This window comes from Platalea leucorodia, assembly GCF_965183815.1.
Source record: "Platalea leucorodia genome assembly, chromosome: 1".
NCBI lineage: Eukaryota > Metazoa > Chordata > Aves > Pelecaniformes > Threskiornithidae > Platalea > Platalea leucorodia.
In genome coordinates this window covers 29,070,374-29,093,946 of record NC_138823.1, presented here as the reverse complement: position 1 = coordinate 29,093,946, position 23,573 = coordinate 29,070,374, and the positions used below count along the sequence as shown (strand labels likewise).

The 23,573-nt window shown below is 36.9% G+C and overlaps 1 protein-coding gene across 1 annotated transcript in view; it reads right to left on the bottom strand.

The window, feature by feature from the left end:
- The window catches only part of MMP16 (matrix metallopeptidase 16), a gene marked incomplete at its 3' end in the record, with an annotated part of 183,269 nt that overhangs the window by 87,739 nt on the left and 71,957 nt on the right, over window positions 1-23,573 (bottom strand). Inside the window, exon 2 of the mRNA XM_082327266.1 lies at window positions 3,079-3,227. Within this exon, the coding sequence (XP_082183392.1) occupies window positions 3,079-3,227 (149 nt within the window). The remainder of the gene's footprint in view (window positions 1-3,078; window positions 3,228-23,573) is intronic.

Sequence of the window (23,573 nt, the reverse complement as noted above, 5' to 3'; positions counted from 1 at the left end):
GAAACTCTCCTGGTTTTGGCTGAGATAGAGTTAATTTTCTTCCTAGTAGCGGGTACAGTGCAGTGTTTTGGATTTAGGATGATAATAATGTTGATAACACACTGATGTTTTAGTTGTTGATAAGTAGTGCTTACATTAGTCGAAGACTTTTCAGGTTCCCATGCTCTGCCTGGTGCACGAGAAGCTGGGAGAGGGCACAGCCAGCACAGCTGACCCAGACTGGCCAAAGGGCTGTTCCATACCATATGACGTCATGCTCAGTATATAAACTGGAGGAGTTGGCCGGGGGACAGTGATCGCTGCTCGGGGCTGGGCCGGGCGTCGGTTGGCGGGTGGTGAGCGGTTGCATCACTCGTTTTTCCTGGGTTTTTATTCTTTGTTGTTGTTGTTTTCCTTTTCACTATTATTATTAGTAGTAGTAGGAGGAGTAGCTTTATTATTTTATTTTATTTCAATTATTAAACTGTTCTTATCTCAACCCATGAGTTTTCTCACTTTTACTCTTCTGATTCTCTCCCCCATCCCACTGGGGGGAAGTGAGCGAGCAGCTGTGTGGTGTTCAGCTGCCTGCCGGATTAAACCACAACAGAAACAAATTTAAAAATATAGCAAAAACAAGTGAATGGTGAGTAGTAGGGGAAGATGAACACTATTCATATTTATGCATACCAAAATACTCATTGAAGGATTATCTTTTTTTCAGAGCAACAAAATCTTCCCAGGAGACTTTTGATGATGATGCTGCAGGACATTATTTCTCTGTTAATATCCCCAAAGTTAGTTCCTATCAAGTTACTACTATAACTTCTTTTAATTGTTTGTCCTTCTGAAGACGAAGAGGCACATCATAATCTCTTCTCAAGACATGCTGGAGAAGCAAGTAAATCCTCATGCACAATATGAGAACATATTGTTTTTATGAGGTTCCTGCTGTACTCTTTATTTTGTAATCCCAGCATTGTATGTGATTATAACATATTAATCACAGAGAAACAAATGGTAAACTGTCACATATTTCTGGCCAAAAGAGAGTATATATGCTTTCTGTGTAGATGAAAGGGAAAAATTATTTTAAACATTTACAAAATAATGCCATAAATGAACAATTGAAAAAAAAAAAAAAATTGTCCCTTCTTATATAGTCATATCCCCCAAGAATGTTCAGTGGTGTTAATTGACTGTAATTTGAGGCCACAGTTTAGTTTAATGAGTTTTTTTTTTTTCTCAACACCAATGCAAATGTGACAAGTCTTTAAGAATCAGTTTTGTTCCCAACTTGATTCAAATTAATGCAACTCCAAATGTGTAAGTAAATGGAGAATTCATCCAGCATGAGTTACATGTACCTAAGAATTGCCATGCTTTAATCTGTCTTTCTGTGTAGAAGAAAATCATGCATCAAGAGATTTGGAAGAGTCAATATCCACCAGATTGTAAAATTAATGTTGTGGACTGCTGCATAGGTGGATTCCTTTGTTTCTTAAATAGCAGAAGAAGTGAAGATAACCCTCCTGACATGCTGGCCAACGAGCCCAATTTAGCAAACATAATGCACTTCCCCTGCAATTAAAGTTTTGGTTTGGTTTGGTTTGGTTTTTTCAACTCGCTAGCTGATACTCTAAACTAAGGGATGGCCTCCGCTTTTCCTTAGGTTACAACTTTTTATCTTCTCTGTACTGCTAACTGTGAACAGATTATTTTCCTTTTAGTGAAATATATTGCCTCTTACAAAGCTGCCACTAATGTGTCTAAAAGGCTACTAGTGACTGGTATAGCAGCACTCTCCCCTCAAGGATCAATCACTGAAGCTGTATGAAAAGCCTGGTCTCTCCACCCTGCAGATCGGATCATAAACATACTTTTGAGCATGGCTCTTTCACAAGGTGTTTACTGGTCCTTTAATTCCTAAACTGAGGGATGTGTGGTCAAGTCACCTCCCCTTAGGGCAGCCCTAAAATCTGCTTTGCTTTATTGCTTTTCAATGCAATAATGCATGTGTCAGTGGAATAATATGATTTTTCCAATCCTGCCAGCATTTTGGGTAGTGTCTTCCCTAAACTCTAAATGATAGAAAAATCATTCGTGTCAGCTACTTTGCCAAAAAAGAGTAATGAAAGATGACACATTGGGTTGGGCCTGCTAAATAGGAAATGAAGGAGGATTTTTTTTACCCCCTAAAAAGCATTTTAGAGATGTAGTAGAAACATATTTCAGTGAAGTAAATATTGGATATGTAGTGACAGTACTATCTTGTTATTGTTTGCTTTTCAAGCAAAGTAACTTTTTGTAAAATCACAAGATAATCTTTGTTGCATTTCAACTGGAATGAACCCAACAAGCACTTCAAATCTTAATCCCAGGTATGTTTTCTTAATTGTGTACTAGTACTCTTTTTTTTGTTGCTGTTGCATTTTCCTTGCACACTTAAAATTTGGCATAGTATAGAGTTGTTTGGAAGTGTCTCTTAATAGCTCTGCTTCACAAAGTTTCTCTGTGTTCAGTCTGTCAGTAAAATCAGACACTGCCAACCTTACACAACTTCAGAATTGCAAAGGGCATGCAAAACTAACCCGATTTTACTGCATGTTAAAATGACCACACCTGGTCTTTTGTTACTGGAAACCATTAAATGAATGGGCCAGTGGAGTGTGCTATTTTTTTTTTTTTCAATGAGGATAAAGAAATTTACACTAAAAATTTTCCAGTAAGAAAAGACTCTTTCCACTGTGACACGTTTAATGAATTCTTTCCAGTTTTGAATAGGTTTCTCCACTTCCACATTGATAACCTTTTGGACCTTTCTTTAGTTAACCGTGAAACATTTTCTTTACAATCACATGCCCAAAGGCAGACAGCAGTTAGGCAAGTGACTACCTGCTACCATAAAATACAGAAGATGAAAAAAAAAAAAAAAAGGAAAGACAAGGAGAGAGAGAAAGATTTTAACTCTGCATCTGAAGCTGCAACACTGTTTGAATATCCCAGTCACCCTGTTTCATGTGCTATAAAGTTTTTCCAGTTCTATTTTATCCTGCTTGAAACAGAAAAGTCAAGAGCAGTTCAGTACTGGTTACTTACTCAATTGTGTTCCTGTCCACTTTTCCTGTCATATTAATGCCATAGAACTGCTGCATGGCAGCTATAGCTGATTGCATGGTTTCTGCAGAGCGCAACACCGACATTCGGGGGTCAGTTGGTGGAAGGTAGCCATACTTTTGTAACCATACCTGCAATGACAAGTGCAGTGGCTATTAAATAGAAATTAGAGGTAAATAAAATGCTCCCTAGTAATTAGTTTTGTACCATATATAATGAAGCTTTTAATTCACCAAGCATAAATACTGTTAGTTTGGGTTTGGTTTTTGTTTTTTTTTTTTTCCCAGAGAAAAAATTCTTTGGGGCTTTTATTTAATCTCCTTTATTAAAGATTCTGCTGTTTTAAGACTTACAGTGTTTTCTACCCAGGAACCAGCTCTCTTTATTATCTGAAACTTCCTGCTTCAATTACTTATTTAATGTATTCATTTATTTGAAGTTACAACTTCAGCACCTGACCCTGGCTCTCGGCACTTCAAGAAACTTTTAAAGCAGACAAAATATAAAATCTACAATATATGCCACATATAATTGACTGTCCACAGGGTACATAATAATATTCACCAACTACAATAATAAAGCCACAATAGCTCTCACACAGTTATGCTATATTATTATCGTCTCTCAAAGAACATGAAAGAGAGGGTGGGGAGACATTCAGCTTTCCGAGAAGAATATCGAAATCACATACTCATAGGCAATGCAGGTGGCCAGGAGATAGTGAAGTAGCAGAGTCTGTCCCTGCTTACAGGAAACTCCCTGTTAAGAGGATCTTCTTTTTTAAATCAAAATGTAGTTAAAGCCAACTATTTATGCTCTTAATTGTGTAGAAGTGAGAGGGAGAAGGCATGGTCCAATAACTGAAAGCTTTATGGATTAAAGCCAATATCTTAAGAACACCTGGAAAAAACCTCTGAAACATGCTGTCCTCTTGAGGCAGTGTTTCATAAACAAGTAGCTGTGGTTATCTTAATGTTTCTAAGCATTCTCAAAATCTAGCCTATACAAAGCACAGTATGAGACTTTTGAAGCAATGAAAGAACTAGTATTTTTTTTTTTTTAAAATGTCTTAACTTCTCATCTAAGGACTGGAATTACTCACTAGAATGAAAGATACATATACTGCCAATCTACAAGACACAGTTAAATTGTATTGCTGCAGCTTCACTCTCCCCAATAACAAAGTACTTTTGACCCCATAAATCTGATCTGTTCTTTAAAAAAAATTAATTAAGAGATAAACAAATTAAAAAATTGCTTCAGCCACCTCTTTCAAACGTATCACATCCCAGTTCACAGATTCTGAATCATTACATTAATGAATGCTATCCACCCACTCTCCCCTTATAGTGTGTTGTGGGCTCTGCCTGCCTCATACAACACTTCTCGGTTTTTTGTCTGTTGATATACACTGTTTATATACAGCCTAACACCGAACTGTGTAATCTGCAGTTTTCAGCCTTAAGTTTAGCTTGCAGAGTCCACCTGATTCAGTTCCATAGCAGGTTAACCATGTTGGTGGTTCACTCCTCTTTTATGGACCCAGTGAAGAACCTCCAGGTGAATGAACTCATTGCTATGGTTCATGAAATCAAACTGGCACTAAAGATAGGGGAAATCTTCATTTTTTTGAACTTCAGAGTTCAGATATTTCTACTTTAAACAAGTCTACCTTCCCATAGTGCAGTTCAGACACAATCCCAACAATGTTTGTGAGCTCCACATGACAAGGAGATACAGCACAGACAGGATTAAGACTCAACCTAACTTCTTTCACCATCACACTATCTCTATATACAGGAACCATTCAGAATAAGAACAAAATTTTGTTTAATAGACAGGAAGATGCTCTTCTTTTCAGTATAAACAAATTGCTCCAATCAGTACCTACATCCAGCTTTACATACTCCTGACTTCTTGCACTTTCCAGCTTCAAAGGTGAACTTATGAACACTAAGTTTGTGCTAGGTTTGAGTCATCACACAAATAATTTCACTTATGTGTTGCTTTGCACAGGAAGTCTGGTTTTCCTTCCATTATTAGAAGATAGCTCTGAAAGGCCAGCTAGAGCAATGCATTATGTGGAAATGAGATCATGGAAGTAAGAAATAAGTTTGACACAGAGTGGGTTAATTTCAATGTAGCGTATAGAGTCCCTTTGAATTAATATTTATGAGTATATTTAAGAATGGGCTTATTTTGAGATTCATCTTCTCAAGTCAGTGATATTAAAACAAATGATCAGTCAGGGAAGAAAAATAATTCTGAGCAGCATGTCACTGTTGTCTAAAATGATGCCACCTTCTTGTGACCTTCTCAGCATGAATTTGGTATGCAGGCACAGAGCATGGCTTTTCACGAAGCTCTCTTTCAGGTGCTAAGGGCACACAAAATTGCTTGATAAGCTTGTGAGGCCACCTATCACGACTCAAAACTATCCTCACTGTGGCATAACTGAAGGAGACAGAGGTATAGGATTACAAGTAACCAAATTTACCAGGAGATAAACCTTCAGATATCTGAATTAGAAAAGCTGTAGAGACAGAAAAATAGCTTGGGGAGTACTGCTCATGGGAGGAAGTGGAATAGAGAGGACAAACTGGAATCGAGCAGAGTGCCACTGCAGACAAAGAAAAGGAAAAGAGAGGTGGCTCAGAGACAGCAGGAGAGGACAATGTTGCCTTTCCCCTTCTAAAAAGACCTAAATACAAGTTAAATACAGGATGCCTGATAGTCACTCCTTATCATTGAACAAAGCAAGTAGACGACCTGGGTCTTCCCTCAGCCTTCAAAATAGCAACTAGAAGACACAACCAACGTACCGGAAAGTGAGATGACACTCTGAAAGCAAGTTTATTTTTTTGAAAATTAAGACATCAACCTCCAAGACTAATAACTGGTGAATGCTTGAGAGCTAGTACTACTAGTATTCTATCCTTGTGAGAAAGGATCATGAAACAAGATAAGAGACAACAAATCTGGTTCCTGTTGCATTCCTCAGTTTTCTCGGTTTTCTGTTGACAAATTTTGAAGGACCTTGGCTCAGTCTGCCAGATACCTGAAATATGCCCCTCAGATTCTATTGTGCATAGTCCGAATGCTGGGAACTAAGGAGGAGAAGCTTAGTTTTAAAATTAAGTGCAAAATATATAGTGCAAAACAACAAAGAGGAAATGAAACAGAATGAGGCAGACACAGCAGGAGAACAAAGGAAAACAATTTTCTCACAGCTTTGTATTTTTGAGGTAACCTGTTAAAGAAATTATGACCACAAGAATTTCCCCTTCCCCCTCTGATGAAATTAGATGTCTGTCTGCCTTAATGTACTTCAGCAATGACAATGCACTATTGGCAAGCCATCTATCACCCTGAGGAACTCACCTCTCTTAGAACAAGGAAATAGTGAAGTAGATCCATCTAACATGTAATGTCTGGGATACCAACAGAGACCCTTTGCACAGACTCCAAAATCAGTGATATGTCCCATTCCTTTATAGAGTTTAGGAAGATAAAATACTGCTACTTCAAGTGAAGTTTTTGGGCAGGACTTTCTTGTCCTGCAGCAACATGAAAGCCATGGTAAACTTCTCATGGTAACCACAGAAAAACACAGCTGAAAGACAATGGGTTCCACTGCTTCCCTCTCTATTACAATGCTTTACTATCCTACTGCCGTGAAGTTTTCCTTAGCGTTGAATCTCCCTTACTATAATTTAAGCCTGTAACTTCTCATTTTACCTGCTATGGGTGAGGGAACTATTCCTTTCCCCTCTGCAGCAGCCTTTTAAGTATCTGAACCCTCTTATGTGAGTCACTCTTTCAGGTCTTTTTTAAATAAACTAAAGAAACCACTTTTCTTTAATCCTATTTCATTGTTCACATTAACCTTCAGGAAACTAGAAGCCAAAATCTGTCTTTACTAAGCATCTGCTTGCACTAGATTTGTATGTTAGTTCCCATTGTTAGCCTATTAACAAACACTGGAGTTTAGCTGAAGTGTTAGGAGTAATTCAGAAGAACATAGACACTCAAACACTTCCTTTCAGAAAAAAAACCATGGAAATAAAATTAGCCTAAAAATAGTTTTTCTCACTAAGTGAACTTCAAGGCTTATGTCCCATTTGTCTATACATTTTAAAATTATAAAACCATGCTTTACACACACTTTTTCCACCAGAAAAATTCCTTCACCATAATTCCATCTTCTCTTTTCATAATTGTAAGGAAAAAGATAAACAGCATCCATGGGTGAGGAAAGCTGTAGAGATGCTAGGAGCTTGTTGGGGACCTGTCACTTCTGCAGGAGTCCATGGAACCTGTAAGTGCTCAGTACACCAGCTGTACAGTACACACCTTCCAGATTTTGGATGTCATTGACTAGATGCCTAAGGTTTGGCGGGGTTTCTGCCATGATGAAAAGATCTTTTCTTTTTAGTTTGTAAGTGCTACTAATGCTATGCTATACAGATCATCTGGCTATGGAATAGATAGCACTTTGTCACATGGTGATATGTTTGTCTCCTCTAAAGGATAAAGCATGGGCTAACTTAAAGTGTATTAAATACACCAGTGGACATCAATCATTCAGGTCTTTGTTAGTTTGGGAAGAAAGAGTGCTCTTAAAAACAGTATGTTGACACCAAACTGTTACTAAGAACAAAGAAAACCCATATATCATCATTAAAGATTAAGCAAGAATATTATGAAGATAATGAGAGTTTCAGAGAGCTTACTGATTTCTGCGATAGAAGAGAACTTATTAACAAATTATTAATGTTCCCAAACAACGGTACATAATATAAGCTACAGTACAATTTTGTTCTATGAACCTGAAAGCTTAGTAAATCAAACAGTCTAATAAAGCACGGATCAAAACAATTTCATAAACACCTTCAGTAGTGCAGCTGCATATCATTATTATTCATGTATTCCTGTTCCTTTTTTAGATTTTATCATGCAAATAAAATTCCTACCTGTACTGAGTAAAACTGTGAGATTTCGTAATTTCAAAATATTTTGACTTTTGCTTTTTCATACACTTCCACCAAAGACACTATATGTGAAATGATTTAAAATGCCTGAGTAATTCAGGAGATTTATATTTTCAGAAAGCATACATTTAAGAATCCAACTTACACTGATCACCACGGGATTTAGCAGTTCAACTGCTGATGGCAGTTTGAAAAGAGATCGAAGGCTTTTACTATGGTATGGATAAATAAGCTAACTCCAGAACTAGTATCCACATGACCAGGTCATTTCTCCATTTAGGCCAATTAATCATGGCTAATGATGTGTTTTAATTACAGACCTAACTATAGCAGCTAATACTGACTTTTCAGAGAGAACTTGATAGCCAGATAGACAGAGACAGACAGAGATAGACAGAAGTGTTTACACAGAGCGTAATAGGGAATCTTCTGCTGGTTTTCCTGCCTCATATCTCTAATGTCACCCGTTCCTCATTGGTGATGTTTTCTCTTTTTAACAGAAGACACTGATGTGAATTTACAGAATGGGTATACTGTGTATGGTACCTATCTAGTGAGAAAACTACTTCCAAAAAAAAGTATATGACAAGAATATATAGTCCAGGAGAGTCTAACCTAGTCTATCAGAAATGTCTACAGAATGGGAATAAGAATTAGGATAGATAATATAATAGCTTAATGGTTATGACTGGTTTGCTACCGATGGTTGTAATTTGAGATAACTAATCCTTAACAGCTAAAAAAGAACCTGCATGTTCAGAATACATTAGTCTGGAATGGCTTGAAGCTCACAAACAAATCCACTTCTTGGAAATTGTATAGCAGGGTGGAAAAGATCTTAAAGAGAAAGAATCATCTTCAGACCAAGCAACTATCTCTCTTGTTTGTCATTATGAACATGCCAAAAAGAAAAAGTCAATATACCAACTTGCAAAATTTAGTTCTCCAATGACCTGAACTGAAAGCGACAAACTTCTTTTCTTGTGAAATACTGTGACAACCCCTCAAAAAAACAATTTAGGTGTGGTCTTGGCATAGTCTTAGACGCATTAATGATGGTAATCTTTACTGTGGATTACAGAATTTCTAATAAGGACTTAATAATTCAGAAAATACTGTGGGATGTCTATGTTGCAGATTGCACTATAGTAAATACTTAGATGCAATACTAGAATTAGTAGAATTGAGCTCACAGTGGGCCAAAGAAGAAGATAAATTAGGCCTCACTGAGGCATCTCCACTGTTCTAGTATGTATATGCTTATAGTTTTTTCTGCGTTCCAGCTACAAAATGGATGTGAAACGGAACATTCATATTATGTAAGTCTCGGATAGTGAAAAACTAGATTTACTAATACATGATCTTGTATGTCTCTTCCTACATGAAGTCAGCAGAAAGGGGAAAGAGTCTGGAATTTCCCCACGCAAGTGTACGGTGACTGAGATAATTTTAAAAGGGAGCTCCTGTTCCCAGTGAGAGGTAACTCCATTGCAAGAATCAAGACTGCAGCCCAAGGCCAGAAACTCTGCCTGGTTAGTGACTTGAACCAAACTCAGAGTCCAAGGAGTGGAAAAAGTAAAAAGGCAAAACATATTCAAAACCGTTTGCTGATTTTGTCTCATTTATAATTCAAGTTTAGTTTAAATATTCTAAATCCTTTGCTTTACTGCCACATTTGTGCATGGAAAAAACAATGTAGCTTGAGAGCAGCAGGAGTGAAAGGTATAAAAGAGCAGCCGGGAGCACCAGGACAGAGCCATTTGCAGATTCCAAGCAGGTGGGGACCTACCAGTAAGTGGCAGATGGGGGATCTGCATGTAACACTGTGCTTGAGAGTCTCTGAAATACATTCAGAACAGGGATCAGATACTACCCAGCTCCAAAGGCAGGAGTTACATTGTTCATTCACTACTTCTACTGAGTGCCTATACCGGGAGTGGGTTAGTGTTACAACAGCTATGACACAAATCCTTGCCCTGGAAAGAAACTCTTTGTACCTTGATCATTCCCTGTAACAGTATGCACATTTACAACTGACTGCAGAATTTGGACCTTATTCGTTAGTTGCTCAGGGAAATTTTCTCCACTCACTAACAGAAATCTCTGCAGAAGTCTGGCATGGAGCCAGACCAGTGGAAACACTTCCACAAATAAAACTAACAGTTCTAGTAGATGTAAACACTCAACCATAGAGTGCATGTTAGGGGAAACTGTCCTTACATCTTACTAGAATTTCTATAGCTTCTAGGAAAATATGAAGTGCTCTGCAGGGATAAGGATGCTGTGTTGAATAATCTGGCTGGATAAGTCATGACTGCTTCAGGAAAAAAAAATGAAACTTCTAGGGCCATGAAGATGATTAAGGGATCGGAGCATTTCTCCTATGAGGAGAGACTGAGAGAGCTGGCATTGTTCAGCCTAGAGAAGAGAAGGCTCAGGGGGGATCTTATCTATGTGTACAACTATCTGAAGGGAGGGAGTAGAGAAGATGAAGCCGGGCTATTCTCAGTGGTGCCCAGTGACAGGAAAAGGGGCAACGAGCTCCGGCTGAAACACAGTAGGTTCCCTGTCAGCATAAAGAAACACTTTTTCACTGTGAGGGTGATCGAACACTGGCATAGGTTGCTCAGAGATGTAGTAGAGTCTCCATCCTTGGAGATATTCAAAAGCCATCTGGACATGATACTGGGAAGCCTGCTCTAGGTGGCCCTGCTTGAGCAGGGGGCTGGACCTCCAAAGGTCTCTTCCAACCTCAACCATTCTGTGTGATTCTGTGATTCTAGACTGAAGCTCCCAAAACTGTAATATCCTGAAGACTTGTGTAATCCTGCTCATACTGGATCAAACCACGGAAACGTCCCTAAGGAATTAGAAATCCAGGTAAGTCACTAACGATATTTTTATAGTGTTTTCCCCCAAGGTCCATTGTAATAATGACTCTAAAATTACTCCAGACTAATTCTCATATGGTCAAGCAAAACAATAGATTCTTTTACTGTGTACCCTACTCTCAAACTGAAGTGCCTGTGTATTTTATCTCACACAGAGAAACGTGCATAGGTGCATGCAGGAATATGTCCTAAAGCTGGCTGATTTAAATTAACAATTCTAACAGAATGTTCAATTGATTTCATTGCAAACTTTGGTTTGAAACAGAAGACTACTAACTTTGGCTAAGCATATACTCCTTGCAAATTATGTTTATAGTGACAGATTTTGTTAGACAGACATTCTCCTCATGGAGAAGGGTAGACTTCATTTGGTATTATAACTCATATACTTGTACCCAGCATCATTCCAAGATCTCCAAGACAGGAAGAACAGTAGTCATCTAGGAGGGAAAACATGCCTGCATACTTACACTCCTAAACAGCCAGCATGTTTCATAGACCCTCTTAGCTTTGGCCTATAAGGCATTGACACTGCTCCTAACATGAGGACAAAAAAAGGACTGGCAGAGAATCAGGAAATATGAACATGGGAACAACACTAATTGTTAGTATTTATGCAGTAGAAGTCATGTAGTTTGCTATAAGAAGCAACAGAGTCTCATTGTGCTACACTGAACAAACTAAGAATGAGAGTCAATTCCTTCATCAGAAATAGACACTATGTAGTTCAATGTGAAATGAAGAAACAGTTTATAGGAAGGAGAGACTGAAAACCTCTATGTACAAGGGGTATTGAGCAATTTAATCTTTTAAACAAGATAAAGTAGAAAAAATAATGAGTAATCCTTAGTAGTTATCCACAGTCATTGAAAAAAAATTGAGGAGACAGTCTTGGAGATAACAACCTATCTAGTAGTGTTGCAAGATATGGAAAAAAAGTCCTCATGTTCAAAAGATGAAAATAAGTGCCAGGAATTTAATTCTCCACAGAGCTCTCTTTCTACAATACCTATTCAATAACACATTTTGTTTATGAATCTCAAACTAAGGAACAACTTGGATGCAATTTTGCAATTTTTTGCCTGATAGCTAAGCAGTCTGGCTTCTGGTATATACTTTGCAAGAACTGCAGTCTACTTCTGTGACAACTGTCATATTGTGGGGTATGGAGATTGCCCACAAGATTCCATAACCTCCAGTCCCTATAAGACTCATTTTATTTGTTGAACCTTTTACTTTTTTTTGCCTCTTTCTCTCCCTCCCTCTGTATCTTCTGAGAGGTTACTCATGTTCCTACCTGGAATATCCTTGATCTTTGCTAGGTTTAGATTTTTCTCTTTCTTTTACTGTTTTCTGTGGCTTGTTATATGTAACCGTGGAGTTCATTCAGATGCCTGGATCCCAGAACATCACTGGCCAGATCAAGGTGATTGGCATATATCAAAAACAATGATGAGGCTGGAGTCAGAACAATCCTGGTTGAGCTGCAGTGCCCATTAGTTGTTCCTGGGAAAATCATCTGGCTGTCGTGGTAGTAAAAATAAGAATGAGTGTTTCTTCCTAACTTTTCTCAGCACAGCATTGCAAGAATCCAGACAGGGCCTGGAACATATAAAACGCTATATAAATGCAACTGTTGTTTGGTGATGTATCAAGGAAGGCAAGAGTTCAAAGTGAGTCTTTCATCATACTCCAGATTACCCCACCTTGTCCTTGCCTTGGTATTAGCATCTTTGATCCCTATACCTCACCTGCAAGCTGATTATTTTGGTCTAATCCATCTATATATTGCTGGCATTATTTTGACTATGCTTACCATCACAGTATTTTAGTGCAGAGTTGTTTCTTCTATGTCACTATTTCTAAAAGCAAACAAGGAACTGAACACCAACCCCGGAAAGAGTTTGCTGCTTAGATCCTACAGCTTAGCACTTGCTTGGACTTATGTTTCTTCTGTTTTAGATTCCACAAGAACAAGGGCTATCTCCCCTCACACACATTCATCATGAATTCGTAAGGACCACCTCACTACTTCCATCACCATCCTACAAGCAGCAAAGTCTCAAAGTGATTGGCACTAGCTGGAAATGGCCACAGACATTTTTAGGCTCTGAGAATATCATTGAAGTTAATCATGTATTTCAAAAAAGAGGCATTCATATCAGTAAAATTTAACAGTAATATAGGGTTTTTCCTCATAGACTGTAAAATCATTAGCAGCAGCAGCTACATCAGACAAATAGAAACTGTATACTACTATAAGACTAACGTAAAAAATCTTGGTTATTTGGTATGTCTTCTATGGTGCAATTATAAATTACATGCTGTCATGTAAAAAAAAAAAAAAAAGATACCAACAGTGTATTAACCAAAAATACATTAATCAGCACTGCCCTTTATTATATGTCTCAATAGGTTGTTTCAAATTATCTTAATAAGAGTACTAAAACTTTGTTCTAGGACATTTACATAGGAAATACATAAATACATAATGTACCAACAGATGGTGTTGTGCTACTTTAAAAAGGCTTGTGGGAAGGTAGTCCATTGTAATAAAATCAAAAGGTCAAGCTACAAAGTTCCTTTGGGGAAATGATTATTCAAACCATATCTGATGCTTGGTATTTGAAGCCATTAAACAAAATAACTTTATTATTATACTTTATACAGTTTTAAGCTTGTATCAATGAAGTAGATGAACTTCAAGTTAAACATCTATAGGAAATGTGACTTGGCCAAACTTTTTTTTCTTGATATCACTTATATTTAATTTTCTTCATTATAATAGTTTTTTCTCATTTTAGAGACATAAGAAACAATATTTTGAATCATAGAATCCTAGAATCGTTAAGGTTGGAAAAGACCCTTAAGATCATCGAGTCCAACCGTTAACCTAGCACTGCCAAGTCCACCACTAAACCATGTCCCTCAGCACCACGTCTATCCATCTTTTAAATACCTCCAGGGATGGAGACTCAACCACTTCCCTGGGCAGCCTGTTCCAGTGCCTGACTACCCTTTCAGTGAAGAAGTTTTTCCTAATAGCCAACTTAAACTTCCCCTGGCGCAGCTTGAGGCCGTTTCCTCTTGTCCTATCGCTTGTTAGTTGGGAGAAGAGACCGACCCCCACCTCGCTACAACCTCCTTTCAGGTAGTTGTAGAGAGCAATAAGGTCTCCCCTCAGCCTCCTCTCCTCCAAACTAAACAATCCCAGTTGCCTCAGCCGCTCCTCATAAGACTTGTTCTCTAGACCCTTCACCAACTTCATTGCCCTTCTCTGGACAGACTCCAGCACCTCCATGTCCTTCTTGTAGTGAGGGGCCCAAAACTGAACACAGTACTCGAGGTGTGGCCTCACCAGTGCCGAATACAGGGGCACTATCACCTCCCTGGTCCTGCTGGCCACACTATTCCTGATACAAGCCAGGATGCCATTGGCCTTCTTGGCCAGCTGAGCACACTGCTGGCTCATGTTCAGTCATAAACACATCCATTAAATATCTGTGCAAATATTTCCTGTATGAATATCAATATCATGAATATTCTGATATTATGGATTAAACTAAAATTGCATTAAAGCAAAAGAATAGAAATGCAACAACGCATGACGTCTTCTGTGGATTTATACTTCACAGTTTTTTTTACTACACCTTTACAGATAAGATTGCATGTAAATTCATACTGTACTGCACATAAGAAGTGTTTGAAAGTCTGTGTCTGTAAAAAACCAACTGGCTATGCTAAAGTCAACAGCAAAGTTGCCTTCAGTGGAAACAGGAAACAGGATTTAACTGAATCAGATAGTTCCTTTATTTTGTTGAATTTTTTTACTTTTTTTCTTTCTATGCCTTTTCAGCAGTTAATGATGTCACTACTACTTGTCACTACTAAGATTTTATGGCACAGTAAGTTTGCTTCCCATGGTCAAAAAGAATTTTTAAATATAAATTGATACTAAACCCACTTTTAAATTGAAAATACCTTTTTTCTTCTGTCTTCTGCTTTTCAAAGTCAGATATATAAGATGTAAAATTTAAGACGCTGCACTTTCTTACTGGATGTCATTCCATATTTTAGAAATCCTATTTTACAATCAAGCTGGTATAAGATTTGTGATATTTTCAGCACTATAATAGCTCTTTGAAAAATCTGATTCATGTTTTCCTGCAGAAATCTGTAGATAGAAGATGAACATGGATTCTATAAGTACAAAAAATCTACAGATTTTTCAATAGATTCAATCTATCAGTTTGCCACTTCCCAGGGAGAGACAGGAAGAGAATGCAATGAACATAAAAGGTAATACTGTGGTTTCCCAAATTACTTTATTTGTTCCACACAGCCAAATGAAAACAGCAACAAGAAAGTAAATACTACAACATAACATCATTTGAAAGAAAAACCTTGTAACTTCTGCAAGGAGGCCAGGGAGCTAATAGAGAAGAAAGGAAGTAAAATCCCTGAAACGTATGATTTCTTTGGAGTAATGCACCCAGTTGGGAGGAAGAAAGGCAACATTTTAATTCTGCCACTCTCTTCCTGTTTTGCAATGAAGACAATCTATTCAGCTACATAGTAACTCTATCTGATCAGAAGCTGTAACGATGAAAAGGAAAAGGCCATACAGACACCAGCTTGTCCTCTGTCCCATCCTCTTTTAGTTTCTGACTTACTCCCCAGTTTTGAAAATGCTGGTCCAGTAGAGGAGTTTCCATGGGATATTGATCTGTAATTAATGTTTCCCACTTTCATTGCCATCCCTTCTTCATAAAATGCCTGTGGGAGATGGCTCTGCCACAGGGAGGGCAGGGATCAATCAGAATCTAGCACTGCCATTTTTACATGCTTGCTTCTAATGATTCTCTCTGATAATTTATGCAAATTATACCTGTCATTTTCCTCTTGTGCATGTGGTTCAAATGGAGCCAGGCAGTGCCCTACAACTGAAGAGGTAAAAACAATACTGGTTAAACATTTTTACCTTTTTTTTAAAATCATCTTCAACAGTGATCACATACCTTTCATAAATTCTGTTTTAGCGTGGATCACAACAGGTGAATACAGTAGCTTTTTCTGTATAGAGTTCAAATCTTAAGTAGCAAGAAAAGGTGAATTTACTATGGGGAAGACACTATCCTTGCTTCAAATCACCATGGAATCCATCACAATTGACTCCTGCCATAGACGTTAAGGTGAAGAAAAAAGACAGAAAGTGTAGAGAAAGCTATCTTGCTTGCTATAATAAAGACACATAAATTCTGAAGTAAAACATTCCCCTTCCCTGAAACCATCTCTGTGTAGATTAGTGGTAGAATATGACCAACTCAGGTTAGCTGTATTAGCCTCCTACTTTCATAAAGATAAAAAAGTCCTCACACTTCATTTGATAAGTAAGTCTATTTTGCTTGCAGTACACTAACTCGCCAGCTGTTTGTAATCCTTCTGCAAGTAGCAGAAAGACTGCATATATTCCAGTACATCTGCAACTCTCCTTTTTATGTCATCCGCTAAACTCTATTTTTGTTAAAGGGCAGGATGACAAAAATAGAAGGGGGGAAGGGGAAGTGGTGGATTGATGCAAGTGAGGGATGTGACAAGGTGATTCCTGCAGGCAGAAAGGGACATACAGTAATGGCTTCAAAGCAAACCACGGGATTATCTTTTATTAGCTCCCCTATGGGCTATGGTCATATGTATTGCAATTTTAAAATGTAATAGAACAATTTTAGCTTTGCTTAATTAGGACCTGATGCTGTGAATTCCTGAGTACTCTCAATAGCCATAGGTTCAGATGGATGCTTGGAGCAGTCAGTACCTGGCAAAACTCAGTCAAGTGTCTCTATCAACCAACAGCAAGATTAAGATTTATCTAAACTTTTACATATATTAAAAAAATAAGTTGTTAAAAGAAAATAATTTTCTTACACTCATCACTGGTAACATTCATAAAGCTCAGACATTGTAGACGTTTTTTTGTATAAATACATGGGGTTTTTTAGCTCAAACATGCAGATAGAATCAAAATAGCAGAAAAGGCTAGAGAAAATTATGTGTGCATGCTTTTCAATTTTTTTCTTCTGAGAGACATGGTGTTCCATGCAATTAAGAAGGATAATATGCAAAACAAATAACCTAGTACATTTTAAAAATTACGTTTGCAATTAATAAACATAATAGGTCCTGTATTCTCATAGCAATGTCATTAGTATGCTAATCCTGTGAACCTAATGTTTAAGTATCCCAAGCAGCACTTTATTTGATATTCATTTATTTTCAGCTTAACATAAGGTTTTTAGACTTGGTCTACCATAAACTAGAGGCTAAATTAGAGCTGGTATTACCCCATTCAGCAACTAAATCCAAATTTCCAAAAGTATGTATACATTTTTGTACAGGTTCAAACTGCAAATGAGAACAGCTTTTGCATGTATTAAAGCCAAGGGTGTTTACAATTGTTTATCTGTATATGTACATATATATGCTTAAGCAAAAAAATTACACAAATTTTTTTCAGTTTTGGTCTTAGAAAGAAGAAAAAATATTTTAGTATAGTGATTGAGTTAGCAATTGTTAATGAACAAACTGAATATTTGATTTCTCAGCTCCTATCAGGAAGGAGGAAGAAACCTTAGGAAAAAGGAACAGTGTAAATTTTGCTATACTGGATGGGGGGAGAAAAAAGAGAGTGAGAGAAAACACGGTTAGGAATCAAATGAAGTCCTGCTTTTTGCAAACATTAAGCTCTCCTCCAGATTAAGGTACCTCAGAACTGTAACTAAGGAACCAACAACCAAAAACCCTCCAGCCTGTGACCCATGTATAATGAACAAAAAAATACAGATTATGACTGACATGACATAAACTGGTTAGGATACATTGTTCTAGTCCATCCTATCCCAAAACAGAACAGACACAGGAAACATTTCCAACGGAGATCTTCCAGTAGGTGGTGGACATCATGGAAGTACTACTCTCATTTTGCTGTATTGTTTTTCTGTATGACAGCTAAACTAGAGCTTATTTTAGACACTTGGCAATGTTTTTTTACTTCCTACAGGTAAGAGCTAACAGTATGCTTTCGCATTGTTTGGGGATGATATCTGTATGATAAACATCTGCACTATAAATTTCATTTTTATCAGGCACCATCTCCTTACTCACCTTAAAATTGTTCATCATATCTATTCTAAGGTTCAATTTTTTTGATACATGCTTGCCACATACTTTTTTCTGTAAGCAATTTTTCACAAAAAATAATCTTTCTTCTTTCTCCCAACCTAAGGAATATTCAGTTTAAGAAAAGTGATAAAGTTTAAGATCTTTTTAAGAATGAGAATTTTGTGTTACTAAAAAGTAGAAGTTCCTAGTGTTACCTTTTAATTTTAAAATGCTTTTAGATCAGCTTTTAAAGCAATAATAGCTTTATAACTCAACAATCTAACCTGGCTTATTTTTAAAGGTATTTTAAATATGTCATTAGGACCCAAGCCTTTTTAAGTTTAGTAGTGGATTTAATAATGCAGCCATTATCTGAACAGAAACTGGTGCAAAGGTGACTTCCTGAATCTACAGAAGAGTACTTGAAGTGCTCATGCTGCTTTTTGATGGTCTTATAAGTAGGAGCAGGGATATGAACAAGACTTTAATGAGAAGTTCCTAGAGAGTGAACGCTGTGAGGAATCATATTGTTGAGAAAGCTACCTGTAGAAAACACAGTGATGTAAATGGAGGTTCAAAGACTGGCAGCTACCTTTCTTTTCTTTCTCTTCATAGCAGAAAGTCTGAAGAAGTAGCGAAGGAGACCAAGTTTGCAACTTGATGCAAACTTGAAGAAAGTTCTTCTATCTTACAACTATTGAAGGACAGAGCTTCAAAGTTACCAAGCACCTAATAGTCAGAAGTAGATTTGAAGACACTAAGACATTACCGTAACAGAAACTATAACCAAATTTCCATTAGTTGTTTAAAGTACCTATAGTCATTGAAGCATTTCATGTGTCTTTTCCATGAAGTTCAGGATTATAAGTCTTAAGAACCTAAAACTGGCAGGTGGGAAACTGAAGTGTTCTTTTCTTTCAATTTTACAGATAAAAGTGAGATATGGTCACATAGCCATACTGCCAAAAAATGAGGCATGCCTAATGAACTAAGAGTCTTTAGCAAGTGGTATTTTTAGATTTATCAAATTTAATTGATTTCTAGTTCCCCTTCCCTTCCTTTCCGCCTTTCTAGAGCAGAAATGCAGTCTTGCTTCAGCATTGAGGAAGTTTTACACATGATCTGAAAGCAAAGTGAAGCTGAAGGATATGATAACGTCAAAAGCTCTTAACTGATTGTATCTACTCATGCCAGGATCATTATCTCTATCACATAAACGGATAATCGCGATAAGTGATTGGAAACGAAGTATGGGACTAAACATGGGAAGTTCCACAATGGATTGTCTCAATGGTGCTTCACCTCCTGCCTTAGTAAAAAATTCCTATTGGACAATTATGGAATAATCTGGCTATCAGGATAAATTAATTTTCACCCCATCAGTTAAAGGTTGTTTTTTTTAAAAAGCAATTTTCACTTCAAAGTCTACTGTCCACTTCAACTGATTTGCATTAATTTTTGAAAAGATAAATAGGATAACTCAGGTTAGCTTTTCTTATTCTTAAGGCTGATCCTATTTAGTCTCCTCAAATGAAACAATATTAATACAGACCCTTACAAAAAGACATTCCATTACTCAAATTTCTCCTCACCCTTTTCTAGAACTCTGTCTTTTCTTGATCAATCACTTCCTGAGATGAAGTCGTCAGAACCTAACAAACACTATGTAAGAAAATAGTAACGGATTAGCTTAATGATATTAAAATATTTCAGAATTTTTAGAATTGTTTTTAAATGTCCTAGCATTTTCCTTTTGTAGCACACTGAACAGCTGGTTTTGCTGAGCTGTCCAAAACATTGCCCAAGTCTCTTCCTTCAGTGACTACAATTAATTTAGAAATCTGCAACGTGTGTGAGAAATTCAAATTATCCCCTCTAGTGTGCATTACCTTATCAGCACTGAATTTCACCTGCCACCCTCAATAAATTGACAACCATTCACTCCAATCCACACATTCTGAGAACTGTGCTATAGCACTCAGCAAAAATCTCTCTCTCTCTCGCAAAATAAATTCAAAATCTCATCATAAACTCACTTCTCAACAAAATCTGTGGGAAAAAGTCTTGCAAAGGTAAGTAGATAATGGAGTAAGTTTCAAAGGTTTAAGAAATATTCTTTTCGCTGACAAGTTGAAAATCAGGATGGATTGTCTTTTCCCTAATGGATGTGCTTTATTTCAAAGCAGAATTAGTTCAGGAAAGTCCTATGACCTTTACTATGAAAGCAGGATGATCAACAGTCTTCTATGAGAACAGGTCTCACATTATTTTCCTCCTAGAGTTAACAATCTTCTTAGAGATAATTCTTCATGAGGAGGAAGATGTGATGGGATACTTGTACAATCACCATGGCAGTAGCTATTAGACTTGCATTTTTGCATATCATGATCTAGAAATAATTAGTACTTCTTTTGTGCCTGTTCACTTTATCTCAGCCCCACAAAACACATGTGGTTGTGACAGCAAAGAGGTAATGCTTACTGTAAGCAAAAGCTGTATATTTAAGCGATATGCATTATAAGAGTTTGGGAGGTCTGGCAGTTGATGCCTCCAGGGAACAGTGCAGAAGCCTTAATGAAAAAAAGCAGTGGGGACTGACAAATAACAGGACATAGGTCTGCAGAAGGACTAATATATACCAGTCTGGGGTTGGAAGGAACTGGAAAAGATTCATGTGGTTTTAGTGAGCACTGAACTGCTTTGTAGGAAAAAGAATCTGAGAGAAATGGATCAAGTCTGCTACTGAGGTCTGGGATGATATATTGGCTCCATGGCTGTTTATATAAATGGCTTCGTTTGTACACATAGGGTCTAGACAGGTGAAAAACACATATACACCCCTTTAAACTTAACCAAAGCCAGTTTTCTGTCATATGATTAAAAAAAAAAAAAAAAAAAAAAAAAATTAAAATCTGCTTGCAGGCTCAGAATGAGCTATTTATTTTTTTTATTTCTGTAGGGCACATAGGGCAGCTGACATACCAAGTTCTGTACATGTCACTTTTCATAATGGAACAGTTGAACAAAATCTTATAAAATCCTTACAACTAATTAGTGTGAGAAGAATATATATAAAGTCTCTGTTCCCAGTCTTGTGAAGGTCTTGCAATACTTCAGATAGTGCCAAGTAATGCACAATTCAGCATTATAATAGAAATGCTTGGCAAGACTTCTTTTTCCTTCTCCTGACACCAATTGTTATGGTCTCCTTTCCTTTTTAACTGTAAAATATTGAAAATTTGTAACACCAGGAAAGTATCTGAAATCCCTCAGAAACGCTCTTTTGATTCTCCTATTATGTATTGAAAATTCTGCTTAAAACTCAAGTGCCTCCCCATGTAGTATGGATCTGGTATCCTCAGGCACTATTCTGCCATTCTGAAAGGCTCCTAGAGTAGCTGCTCTTTTCTAGAAAGGCACAGAATCTAATTTTGAAATACTCAGACTTAAAATTTAATTTCTACACAAGACCAGAAAAGTTTTATTATGGAAAGGTTAATTCAGTACAGCATGGATGTGTACACATAAAAATCTATCATAGAGTTTACGTTGCCTTAAAAAATTAGTTTCTCTGAATATTTCACAATTTTAAAGGATTTCTTCTGATAGCAGGTCAGATAGGGAAATAATGGTAGTCTCCTTTCATAGATGAGGAACTGAAGCAGAGCTAAGGCAAAGAACTGTCCCATTAAGCCTCTGACAGCAGACTGAGAGGAGGAAGCTCTCTTGGACACAAACTGTCCTTCCTCCTGATTCATCAGAACAAACTCCTATGCTGATACCTTAAAGTTTCTGAAGTTGATGGAACTGCTTTCACCTTGATGTTTGACCAAATGTTTTGTAAACAGATAAAAACACCCATTGAGGAAGGTTTCAGGACAATTTAAGTCTTTTGCAAAAGAGGAACCACATGAGTGAAAGCACATATACTGTTATCACATATTTCCATGTTCAGGTATTAGAGCCAACTCAATAAAGTGTATTTAACTCTTAGGTAATTCATGATTTGTCTTTGCTTTAAATATTTACATTTTAAAATAAAAAAACCCATACTTTTTCAAATACTAGAGCTTTAAAAATCTGTGCCTGTGACTCTTTTATTACTCATTAGCTTTACAGATGTGTCTCTGCACTATACTTTGGATCATATATTAATTTCTTTAAATAACTGCAAATTTCTCATACTCCTAAGTAAATAAATATTTTTCTATTGTATTAGTATTACAAAATATACAGTACCAATTAGCATGCTGTGGGCTATTTCTATGAATAATTTAAAAGAATGGAAATAAATATATATGTATATCTATGAAAATAAATCAATGAAAATATGCATATGAAAATGCTTTACTATTTGTTCATCTTTTAACTCATAAAATTCAATTACCTTCAGTTCTCTCCCAGTAAAACTCTGCTCTCTCCTATGAGATATGAGGTAAGATCTTTGCAAGCTATTTTTAAAGAACGTCCAAATAGAATAGACCTGTTCTTAAAAATTGATTTTTCCCAATTTTAGTGTTATAGATATAGGAATTGAAGTTATTTTTCCAGCATTTTTGCACACATTCAGTGGAAAAAAGCCCACCAAAAATTTATGCTACGGTATATAGAAATTTCCCTCCAAAACTTCAATTTATCCAGAATTTCACTATATTTAATAAATATTATTAAATATTTTCCAATTTCATTGAATTTACAAAAATGTGAACAACAGTTTCATGGAATATTTTCCATTTTTTCTTCTATCAGATATTTTCATGGTTGAAAAGCTGTTATTTGAAACTTATGTATCTCAGGGTTCCTTTAAACCACTTATTGTAGAATACTTGATTACCTAACTGGTCTTAATGCAGTATCTATAGTGCAACTCTGTTTTATTTTTGGAGACAAACACATTTTCCTTGGACAGCATAAGCATTATCCCAGCTTCCTTGGGTTGCTTTGAATTCAGATTTTTGCTATTCAGAAGGATTAGATCACACAGGTATGCATGAAAATTTCTTTCACAGAGAGAGCAATAAGCAGTCTTTGGTCCCGTTCTCCTCTTTCCTGTTCTAACCACTGGAATACAAATCCACACCATTACTTGTGCTCTTCTCTGTGGAGGCATTCCCACTACTTCAGATAGCATTCCTCCTATACAGTAGTATTTCTTCAGAGGGTGAAGAGCTTCAAACTTGCTTCTAGTCTAACAGACTTGCAAGGGACTGTGGCAGAGAAGAGCCAAGAATATGAGCAAATGCTTTATTTAAAAGACCTTAACAGAAAATTTGATGACTCCTTAGCACCAGCTATCTGGCAGTACTTTTCAAAGACCATGGTGAACCAGCTACTCAAAGAGCTTATTTAGCTTGACAAAACCCGAAGAGAGTAGATGTCACAAACAAACTTCTCTTTTCCATATTTCTGAGTGGAAGCTGAAGGTATTGTATAACCT